This window comes from Penicillium hordei (genome assembly GCF_028827395.1).
Source record: "Penicillium hordei strain IBT 12815 chromosome Unknown utg000001l_segment0_segment0, whole genome shotgun sequence".
Lineage (NCBI taxonomy): Eukaryota > Fungi > Ascomycota > Eurotiomycetes > Eurotiales > Aspergillaceae > Penicillium > Penicillium hordei.
In genome coordinates this window covers 2,425,623-2,437,028 of record NW_026623142.1, presented here as the reverse complement: position 1 = coordinate 2,437,028, position 11,406 = coordinate 2,425,623, and the positions used below count along the sequence as shown (strand labels likewise).

General features: G+C 48.1%; 4 protein-coding genes across 4 annotated transcripts; 1 reads left to right on the top strand and 3 right to left on the bottom strand.

Moving 5' to 3' along the window:
- Nucleotides 1–1,606: 1,606 nt before the first annotated feature.
- On the top strand, nucleotides 1,607–4,324 carry N7537_000917 (uncharacterized protein; the record flags this gene model as incomplete). Its single annotated transcript, XM_056891975.1, has 1 exon — nucleotides 1,607–4,324. The coding sequence occupies one exon, from the start codon at nucleotides 1,607–1,609 to the stop codon at nucleotides 4,322–4,324; it is 2,718 nt and encodes a 905-aa protein (XP_056756970.1).
- Nucleotides 4,325–4,982: 658 nt separating this feature from the next.
- On the bottom strand, nucleotides 4,983–5,513 carry N7537_000916 (uncharacterized protein; the record flags this gene model as incomplete). The annotated part of the gene is made up of 1 exon (XM_056891974.1): nucleotides 4,983–5,513. The coding sequence occupies one exon, from the start codon at nucleotides 5,511–5,513 to the stop codon at nucleotides 4,983–4,985; it is 531 nt and encodes a 176-aa protein (XP_056756969.1).
- Nucleotides 5,514–5,773: 260 nt separating this feature from the next.
- N7537_000915 (cytochrome P450) lies at nucleotides 5,774–7,432 on the bottom strand (the record flags this gene model as incomplete). Its single annotated transcript, XM_056891973.1, has 8 exons — nucleotides 5,774–5,945; nucleotides 6,043–6,235; nucleotides 6,304–6,348; nucleotides 6,412–6,586; nucleotides 6,644–6,760; nucleotides 6,819–6,990; nucleotides 7,043–7,220; nucleotides 7,273–7,432. The coding sequence occupies 8 exons, from the start codon at nucleotides 7,430–7,432 to the stop codon at nucleotides 5,774–5,776; spliced, it is 1,212 nt and encodes a 403-aa protein (XP_056756968.1).
- A 1,050-nt stretch (nucleotides 7,433–8,482) lies between these two features.
- On the bottom strand, nucleotides 8,483–10,946 carry N7537_000914 (putative C6 transcription factor (Leu3); the record flags this gene model as incomplete). The annotated part of the gene is made up of 6 exons (XM_056891972.1): nucleotides 8,483–8,796; nucleotides 8,854–9,381; nucleotides 9,438–9,706; nucleotides 9,765–10,202; nucleotides 10,255–10,688; nucleotides 10,758–10,946. 6 exons carry the CDS (start codon nucleotides 10,944–10,946, stop codon nucleotides 8,483–8,485), a joined length of 2,172 nt encoding a protein of 723 aa, XP_056756967.1.
- Between the last annotated feature and the right edge of the window lie 460 nt (nucleotides 10,947–11,406).

Here is an 11,406-nt window from a genome sequence, read left to right as displayed (position 1 = left end):
GGGGCCTAACAATGAGACTGTCTGCTTACCATTCATAATTTCCTTTCCACGCCACATAATTGTGGAACCTACCGTTCCATCTATCGGATCTTGTAGGGAGACTGGAGATCCCGATTCCCAGCTGGCCGTAGAACTATCTAGATGTTAGATTCTTCACCAACTCATGTCTCTCCGCAAATATAAGGGTTCTGATATACAGTGCCCACACGGATTCAATGACATAAATGGAAGGAAAAAAGAGAATTTCTTCATAAGCTAGAGACGTAAACCCGATTCAAGTTTTCGAAAGTCTACCGTCTTCACATCCTTGATATATTCGCAGTACAAGATCAGCTGGGTGTACACTTTCGAGTGTAAGCCATGTTCCTGAAACGAGAGTCACCAAATAAGAGGATTCACATCTTTATATATCCAAGAGAAGATCAGTCAAGTATAGAGATTCGATTTTTAGGTGTTTGGAAGTTAGAACAGGAGCCGGAAATATGCCCTATACAAGATCATGCTACGAAACACTATTTAATTACTAACTCTGCTGTGGTATCATGTTATACTATGCTGTAATGGATTGCTAGTACTCTTTATGCCCCGAAATAAGAATGTGCGTCTTGTTCATCTCCAGGGCTGGAATGTATGTATGTTTAAGACCTGCATCAAGGGCTAAGCATGCTATGTAAGGGGTGTGATAGAGTTATGAGATCTCAAACTATTATATGCCTGAGGAATACTGAAACATTTAATTTTGAGTCTCCACATGGTCCCGATCTGTAGATGAGGCCAAGCATACTCCGTCTACATGTACATTTAGGATACAGTAACCAACCACTGGTTTATTCCAGGATGATTCTACATCACTGAAAGTAGCCTAATAAGAAATTAAATCTAAGCTATGATAGGATCCGAATTTGAAAGCGCCCTCATACCTAGAAGCTAGTGTGATGGATCTGCAGTGTGATTACCAGTGTGATGAAGTCCCAATGAGATGAGGCTGCAAGGCACCAATATTACCTGAATAGGAAACAGGCGCTAATCAGCGGGAAACAGTGACACGAAAAGATCCCTTCGTCATATTATTCAATTTTCAAGCATTTTTGAACACTTTTTTAATATCTTTCTCCTATGTTATCTGGCTGGTTATTCTTTATTACTTCATACTTAGCTGAAACACGGGGATAAGTGAGCTTGAGACTAGACTTCCCAGCCACTCGCCAACATCGTCCATCCCCACCCTTACAGCTCACATTGCACAGAGACAGGTCAAGCCAAAGTCTTCACCCGTGAAAGCATATGCCCATGCTCCGTACTCCGTACTAGACCATTGCTTGTCCTTTGTGACGGACTCGAATGCACCTCAGACGATCGGTTGCCCCCTGCATCATACAGAGACAAAGCAAAGCCTTTGGACTTTAGGATCCGTTGACTTTGACCATTGGTCGCATATTGGTCGCATATTGGTCGCGAAGTGCTCGCGCGCGCGATGCAACCCTTGCGACACTCTGAACGAGACATCCTACTCAGTACTATGATACCCAAAAATATCTAAACACGAATCGAATTCACGAAAGCGACCGTGGATGCTTCAGGTCTCCGTGGGTGTGCTGTTTCCAAGATGCCGGGCGTGGAAGTGATGGGGTCATCGGAGGATTTGCAAGCATTCGAACGGCCACTCCTAAGGTCTCACAAGACGCTCCCTCGGCGGGGTGTAATGGTTCCTAGCATCGAGGTCATCCAACCGGTCTCGCCGGATCAGAATGGGAGACATACTGCGACGCCATCGCTTCCCTTGACACCCCCGGGTGCAGGCCACGAAGAAGTCGTGGTTGACGAACGAATACCTCAGAAAATGAATTCTTCTTTGTCAGACATACCAACATCTGGGTTGTTGACCCCTCGCCGTCCTTCTAAGCCTCCAACCCCGGATGTGACGCCTCCTCGAACGAACTCGAATAAGCGACCTACCTTGAACCAGTTTAATTATCTCTCTTCATCTTCTCGAGCCGATTCATTTCAAACAGCTTTGGAGAATATCTCATCGGAAGATGATATGGACACCCCGGTTCGCATGTCTCAGACTGCGACTCAGACCCCAAAACAAAGGAGGCAACCATCAAAGCCACCCGCCTCAAATGGGTATCTTTCACAATTTTCAAATATAAAAGGATCTCTGTCATCTACTTCTCAACAATATAGCGAAACTGAATGCGAGACCCGCTTCGAGTCTTTTGATGGGCATTGGGCCGCAAACCCGATCGATGGGTCGCCAACACCGTTAGCCGGAAAGCGAAAGTCTGCACAGAACCACTCTCAATCAGTCTATAAGTCAACCCCCGGGAAAGATGTGTTGGATGTAAAGCACCTAGATGCCTCGTTGATGAGGGAAAAAAGTTTGCGGGACCGTGTCGATAGTGCACATGAAGTCAAAGCAAGGACCTCAATGGAGCAGTTCCGTGAGAATATTGGGTCGTCATCACAGGAGGGTCTAGCAAGATTTAGTGGACCAGATGCCCGTCCTTTGTCGGTCATCTCCTCGACATCCACCGTTGAGGCTATGATAATTGACTCTCCGAAACGAGCCCAGCGAATGCTCCGGCATACTGAAAAGAGAAGCTCTCTGCGGTCTGCCAGCTCTCCCATCACAAGATCTGAGCGTACATCTTATGGCTCCCTCCCTGAATCCCAACACCGCCTGGTTCGCAAGGCCGGTCGCATTACTGATCAGGATATTCGAAGTGGAACATCCGAGATGTCGTTCTCGACCAAGACTAGCCACAGTGAAATACAGCCTAATATCGAAACTATCAACGTGGTGGTCATCCCGGAGAGAAGTTCATCTCTCAGGTCTCGGCCTAATAGTTATGCTTCTTCTAAACCGGGTTCTCACCGATCAAGTCGTCGTCCGACAGCCTCAATGGGCCGCACAGATATCCCAGGGCAGAATCAACGCACCGTTTCTGATTCGGTGCCGACTCGATCTCGCGAGACTGATTCCAGGGGTCGTTCCATGGGGCGACCTATCATTCCACCTCGTGCCTCATCGCTTTCTGCGCCGACGAGTCAGAACAATTCTCGCGCCACTTCTCTCACTTCCAACAGCTTGCGTAGTCGTCCCATGGCGCGTCCAGCCATACCACCCCGAAGCTCGTCGCTTTCTGCGCCAACGAGTCGGGAGGACTCTCGTGCAACTTCCCTTACTTCCGACAGTCTACGAAGCCATAACTTAGCCATTGACCTAGCCATTGACCTCGAGATGCAAAAGCATCGTGAGCATCAGCCGGTATCCCCGCCTCGTCACAACGTTTTGGCTTCACCTGACCGCCATGGCCTACTCGAGGCTCCCAATATACACGCCCTCTTTGCTAGCTCCGATGATATGGCAGCCCTGCGTCCTCCATCTTTGCCCTTCACCCAAGGCTCGATTCCATCGTATTCGCCGGGACCTATCGAAATTCAAGAGGCTACAGCCGTCAGTCTGTTCGCACACAACAACCACTCACTACTGCTTGTTGATCCTCGGGTACAAGCCTCCTCGAGGCGCCCTTTCCAAGTGCTTGGGATTTCTTATGATCTTCCCCAACCCCCTCGCACACCCGACAATCCACCACAAACAGCAGCGTACCCCGTCGACTCACCTTTAAAGAACCCCCGCCCTCCACCCAAGCCCCCATCTAGCAGACCTCTTCCCCCGCTTCCATTAGATGATACTCAAGATGAAAACAAAGGCCCCGGTCGACGATGGAGTTCCGTCCGTCGTACCTGGAGCGCCCGTCCTCGGTCGGATTCCTTCAACACTATAGCGCGATCCTTCTCCGTGAAGTCGGCGAAGAACCGAACCGCAGGAATGGAAATGGACAGTCGTCTATATCCGTTTTGGCGGCCCCGCGGATTCTGGGAAAACGTGCCCGGGTCCCCGGAGAAAGAACCCTCACCGACGCGGGAAGCTTTGCCGTGCCCCGATGAATCCTTGGTTGTAAACAACTCTCTTGGCCTGCCCCAGCGGCGCATCATCTTCGATGGCCCGCCTGCTTTGGCGCGCCGCAGCCCAGAAATGAGACGCTTGTTCAGTGGGATGACTAACAACGGGAGCTTGGTTGATCAAGGCATGTTCCGAACAGGATCCCCATTAAACCCGGCTCGCTTCCGGTCTCTCTCTCGCTGGGGACTGCGGCTCCAGTCGATGTCATGGCGTAATGTGCGGAATCGCATGCTGCGTGTGCGCCAGCGGCGAGACGAGAGAAAGCGGGCTGCCCGGAGGGAAATTCTCAAGCAAAGTATCGGTGGCCCTGTTTACGTGGCATCTAGTGCTACGGCTGAGGTGGCTATGAGATGACTTAAATGATGTCTTTTTTTTATGTTTCGTTTCTGTTATGACCACATTTATGATTGGATATGTTTCACGCATTTCAAACACTTGCCTGACGATTTCACGATGCATTTGCTTTTTTTGCTTTTTTTTGCTTTTGTTTTTTGAAGAATTGCTTCAATGCCTGATCTTTTGACATGAGATCTATGATGATTATGAAGCACGAAATCATGATGATGATTCCATTGTTTTCTTCCTTTGCCTCAACTTTTGTTGGTTTCCTAGATGTACCATTAACTTGTTTTGTTTACTGCTAGCATACATTACCTATCGGGTTTTCAACCTGTTCATCAGTCCAGGACTGGATAAGGGTTTCAAGCCGCCCCTTGCTCTCACGTTGTGTGACATAAGATGGCCTATCGAGCAATAATCTCTTGGCTCCAGGGCTGGATGTAAACAAGTCCATTAAGTAATATATTGATAGATGGGTACACATCTGGATGTCCTCTATGAAAGCAAGACCAAGTAAGTTGGAACCATATAATACTGAGCAAGGTCTTCTAGAAAAATACGCTAGATACTGCCTGAATAATGAAGTATTCAAATGGTCATACCTGACCTATCAACCAAATATGGGGTATCCAAAAAAAAAAAGCCCTTCCAGCTTATCCTAAACCCATCAAGATCAGTGCCTACCACCCCAGTAGACATTGCCTCTCCCCCTTCCCCTCTTCCCACGTCCACGTACACTCGACCGGCCGCGAATAGCCATAGACCCATATTCCGTCTCGCGCTCCACTCGTTGTCTCATCCGCTCTGCCGACTCATCTTCCTGGTTTCCCTCTGAGCTCAGTTCAGCTTTTATTGACTGTGCTGCTAATCTCTCGCGGCTGTGTTTGAGTGTCGCTTCCCAAGTTGGTGGGTCCAGGAAGGGCTGTGGCGGCATAGAGAATGAGACTTCAAAGCGCGGGGGTTGGGGCTCGTAGTCTTCATCTTCAACTGTGCTTTTATTATGATTGCTTGAGCTTGTTGGCTTATTTCTTCCTTGAATGGCCTCTTCATATGATGGTTTGATGCTCGTCTCTGCGGGGATGGCGCTAGGATTCAGGACTTTGTATACTTTGGGGCCTGACTTGTTGGTTCCCGAGGGTAGAAGAGCGCGCTTATTTGGGATGAGCAGAGGCCGGGATTTCTGTGAGGATTTTGACGAGGCCATGATTTCGAAGCGACTTCAGGTAGGGAAAATGAAGAGATGAAGTTGCAACAGTTGGAGATAAGCCGAATCAAGATCTTATCAGCTTATCGGGTAGTGATTTAAGGTGCCAAGGCGATTTATGTATCTTCCATTTTGATGTTATTAGCACTACATTAATTGAGATAATATGAATGTGTCCCGGCCGAAACATGATAAGAATTCTACCTGTTTTCTTTGGGATACATCTGGACTCCCCTGGTTCCCCTCCTGAGATATCCTTACTAGCGCTGGCGCAGAGCAATCTTCAGCCCAAAGTTGGGCACATAAAACTCCTCGAATGAAAGGGAGCCAGTCAAGGGGGCGGAGGCTGAATTAGGCAGGAGTATATCATACTGAACCAGAATATGCGCGAAGACGAGCTTCATCAGCGCGCTAGCCATCCATCGTCCAGGGCTACGAACACGAGCAAAAGTCAGCCGATAGGATCCGGGCGGTTGGATTTGAAACACGAGTATGAAAAGAAAAAGGGTCAGGCAGAAATGAGATTTACCAGGCATGTGCGCCCATTCCAAAAACCAAATAGTCAGGGCTCAGGTCGACCAGCCGGGAGTTCTTGGCTCCAGCTGCTGCACGCTTGACGAACCGGAAACCGTCGAACGCGTCGGGGTTCGCATAGTGCTCGCTGGATCGTTGGATAACTCCGCTTGGGACAGCAACGTGGGAGCCCTGCTTGAGTGTGATACCTGTTCCATTCCATACTTGATCAATTCGGTGTTTCCTTAGTGGCCTAGTAGTGTGCGAGAGTACAAACCGTTGGAGAGCTTGAGGTCACTAATACAAACCCGATGAGCAGAGACTAATATCCATGTTATTGCATTAGCCACGCACAATTCCCATGGGTGGTCGCATATAGACATACGTGCTGAAGGGGGATTTAGTCGTTGGCACTCCTTCAGGAAGCTATCCATCAAAACCATGCCATCACAGGCTGGAACGGTCGGTCCCATTTCAGAGAAAATCAGATCAATTTCCTCACGCAGGGGTGAAATATACTCGGGTCGTCGAGCTAGCTCGACCAGGGCGCCGTAGAGTCCCTATTGGTGGCTTAATTAGCAAATTGCAGGATGATGACATGCGTACGAAGTACTTACATACGACGTGGTGTATATAAAGGCAAACTGCAGAAGCAACATTTCACCTATCACCTCTGCATATGTCCATCGCTCCCGAAGAACACTGCTCTCATACAGCCACTGGAAGATCTCAACCTATAGATTGTTTAGTCATGGTGTCAGTTGGAGGAAGGGGAAGGGGAGACAGGAATACCGGATTGTCCGTGCCATTGAGATTAGTCTCACTGGATCCGTTGCCCGTGAATATCTTGGCGTGATACTCTGCTGCACGTGCATCAAAGTGCCTGAGCATAATCTTACGCGAGGCGTGCATATCCCAACTAGTCCCAAGAGTGGCGAGGCGACCGATGAGCCCACCAATGTAACTATTGATGTCTTAGTCCACCGAAAATGAAGTCAGTGAAGCATCTGACTCACGGTTTCAAGCAATCCGGAACAAGAAATTGTACACGGGTGGTTACTATCATCCCAAGGATGTGGTCCTTGGCGGCTTTAAGATATTCCTCATTCTGAGAAAGCCGCGAACCAACGAGAGCAAAACTGCCACTGCGGGCTACGATCGAGTATGCCAGATCAAAACAGCCAATTTTACATTCTAGTTGAAGTCATCAGAGACCATTTAGCCGATAAAGCCAGTCAAAACTCACCCCCATCTTTGAAGTCTAGGGTCTGCAGCTGCGAGATGATTGCCTGGTTCATAGCGGGCATATACCGATGCAAGTGCTTGTAAACCGTGGCACGAATCAAACCAGGCGTAGATTTAGCGATTTTCGGCCATCCCCTCCCCTTGGGGAAATAGCCAGGCATAACATGAGAGACTTGGAGGAGCTGTATAATGTTTGTTAGCGCAAACATAGAAAATCCATCCGACAGCCCTACCTGATCAATCCACGGCTCGGGAGATACAAGAGTACTCCGTTTATTTCTTAGCTCTTCAATCAACTCCGACTGGCACAATATGACCTGACCAAAGCGGAATGTCCGTGGGATCTCGAACAAGCCATTTGCGAATTGTTCATAGCCTTTATTTATCAAACTGGGTCCGTCCACAACAAACTCGTACTGCTGGTATAAAACCGAGAAATAGTCTTTGCGTATAGGAAAAAGAACTTGGTTCTGCCGGTGAGCAAATAGTATCAGCGTCTTGCGAATTTGTACTTCCGTCAACTATCACCAGATAAAGGTCACCAACGTTAGCCATGCGATAGGAAGTAAACACCAAAGCGGCCGCAACCAAAGAGCAAAAGAGAAAGGAAACAAGTAGGCACAGCACTATAGCTGAACTGCGAGGTTCCACCTCGGTCCAACTGAGGATATAAAGGGAAGCCATTTTATTCTAAAGAGACAGTGGGAAAGAGAAGATGGACAAGAAGGGCCTGGATGAGCGAGATTATATAGGTTTCGTCCAGCGAAAAAGGATGAGATGAGAGAAAAGCAATGATATCACTGTGCTAGGTTGAAATTGCTTCTACGGAGCGAATCTGTGCTCGCAAAAACGAGCGACAAAAATAACTCGGTGTGATATACGCACATAATGTACCGGACTTTATAATTGCATCAGACTACTCTCTGACCCCCCCTTTTTTTTTTTTTTTTCAGACAAAGATTTTGGGCCAAATATAGCATCATATTGGAAAGTAATATAGTACTGTATTGGAAATGAATCAAAGAAATCGTATAAGGGACTCATAAAAAATATAGACGGACATGGAAAGAAGATGAACAAACTCCCTGGCAAGTATCAGCGATCGAATGTGTGGTATAATGATACAAGCAGACAACGCAAGCCACGCCCGCAGTAAAAAGAAAAGAGAAACCCCCCAGCAATGAGGCCAAGAAAGTATTAGGCAGGCAAATCTATGCGATGCTCTGGGATTCCATCCCACCCATTGTGGAGTATGAATAAGGTAAGTCTACCAGGCCGTCAAGCAGCCAGTTCAACGGATCGAAGACTTCGTAATTAGGTTCAATGAAGCCACTTGGAAGTCCGTTAGGTTGGGTTGCGGGTGGTTGGATCCCAAGACTAGCCTGGGATAGCAGGGGTGCTGGGGCAAGGCTTGGGTCATTCCCAGACATTCCTGGTGTTATTGTAGATGTGTGTACAGGCCCGACAGATGAAGTGGCCGAAGAATCGGCTGCCGAGTCAGGATTTGTTGGATTTTTTAGATAGGCTAATATTAACGGTTAGAGACTTTTATTTATACTTGAGAGTGAAAAGGGATACTGACCTTCAATGTTTCGGCCCTTAGTCCTGGCATCCTCTCGCCAACGCCACACAGAGTCGAAAAGCAGGGACATGCTCATCCGGCAGCGTACTTTGAGTCGCAGAGAGTCGTCAACATCGGTACTATTGTTAGCCCGTTGAGTCGCTCCTCCCAATCTCCACATCTGAGCCAACACTTCAGCAAGCCGTTCGGGCAGGTCATTGCTGGACGCTGACACCCCCCGGATGGCCCAGATTGTACGATTGAATAGGTTCTTGGTGTATTCCATGTCTATGTGAGAGGCGAAAAAGCTCTTGCACAGCTTCAGGAGAGTGCAACCGGCGGCAACCATCATCTGATACACATAGGATGGGGTGTAAGAGAGAACCGGTCCAACCTCGGTCTCGAGGTTTAGGACAACTTCGAGGAATGATGTCGTTGCGACATAGAGAGATAAGACGCGTTCGCGGTAATTTTTAGTGGTTGGCTCGTCAAAGAATGCCGAAAGGTGCAAATGAAGGTTAGCAGCACGGAGAAACAAGTCAGTAATACCTGGATGTCGTTAGTTATGCATCCAATGTAACCCCACTTGAACTTCAGAAGCTTACAGTCATTCTGCGATTTAAGCTGTTCTTCCAGCTCCTCAAAGTCTCGCGACAGAAAGGCAATCATTGTCGAGCGTTCATGGTCGCTGGTTAAGCCAACAGGATCGCGTCGATTTGTGTAAAGCGCTCGGGTGACCCTGTCGCAAAACTTTTCGATCTCCAATCTTGGCCTTATATCTTCAGGAAGCTTGAAGTTCGGGTCTAGGGAATCGCTCGAAGATAATGTCCAGTCGTAAAGAGTAGATGATGGCTGTCCATAGCCGGTGGAAACCCTGCAAAGTAAAACATGAGACAAATACGAGCAGCGATTAATAATGGGTTTGTACATACCTCTGAGCAACAATATTGCAAATCGCCCAAGTTCGCACCTTGTCTCTCAGTTCATCCTCGATCAGTTCCACTCGGAATTTACTAAAGTCCTGAGTATGGGAAGGCCGATGGAGACCAAGCTGCATAGCAACCTGTACCATCATTCCACATAGCATAAAGGTCGGATCTGTTGAGGTGCTGCTTGTGGGGAATGGCCATGAACATAATAGAGCGAGAGCCTTCACGACATGGTAGCTTTGAGGGATATCTGCTAGAGTGCTCCAGACCAGCCGGCTGACAGGACCAGCGAGAGAATTCAACAAATTCGAATCGCCTTGATAGCGTCGTGCACCGACACTGAGGATTGTCCAGAAAAGCAATGTAGAGGAACTATGATAATCCTCGGGGGACTGATTTCGGTCCAAAAATGGAAGGAAGGGGTGGTAGTATGTGAAAAATCTGACAGGAACAAGTTAGATCAATCACGGAGACTTGATAGACGAGGACTCACATATTAAACAGTTCTGCCACTTTCTCGGGGACAACCATAACATCCTCAATTCGTCTGATCTGTCCACCGTTCCTCATGAAGTTGGTACCATCGAAGCCCGAACGAAGGTCCAGGAGGGATGCAACAGCTTCTTGAGATCCCATGTATTGGTCTGCGGACATGGCCGATGGGGTTTGATATACTGCAGGACTGACTTGACTCGATTCTTGCTTGGGTGTCAATTGTCCTGCTGTCAACGCTTGTTGCTGTGACATTCCAGGGACTGGTTGGCCAGTGGCAATCTGCTTTCTGAGCTCCATTATTTCCCTTTCCATTTCCGCATTGCGGCTGCGCTTCCCAACACGTTTGAAGTTCGATTCAATTTTACAATCGAGCCTCAGTCGACGGCATCGCGAACAATCGGTCCATGGGTCTTGAATGACATCGCATCGGAGCTGTCGCAACCCGAAAAAAAATTAGTCAAACTGGAGAATCCCGACTTTGCGGTAATATTCTAGACCTACTTTCTGTTGTCGACATTCATTGCAAGCGCGCTTCACTGGCTGACGTCTCTTCTCCTCGCGCGCATCGTTATCATCCATATCCTCGATACTTCCCGGGGAACTGTCGATCCCCGCAATGGTCATATTGCGTTTGCGGCCATGCACACCATCGGCGGCAACTGAGACAGGTAACCGATTTAAACCCGCCATTACGGGACTGGTACCAATAGAAGCATTATCAATGGTCGCAATCGGTTCAAGAGTTTGGGCCTGGCCCTCTCCGATGCCGTTTGATCGCCCGAGAGAAGCCAGGCTGAATGACGTTTTTGCGGATCGTGATCTCGGTTTCAGACAGTTGAGACAGATTCGGACGGATTCACAGACACACGATTTGGCTCTTGATCCGGGCAGTTTGGTTTGGCTATTTCCTTCTCCTTCTTGTTTTTCTCCAACAAAACCGTCTCAACTTTCTTGTTCTCACTCGGTGAGCGCGCTTCTTCCGGGAACCACGATGAGTCAGCGCAGAGGGGCATATCACCTGACTATATATGCTTCTATTTTGCACGTGACTTCGTATCGGCTTTCTAGCACGTGACAGGGAATGTAGATTTTATCACTTTTCATAGCATGTAAGGAGTACAAAATACAAGCATATGAAAAAAAGACACTA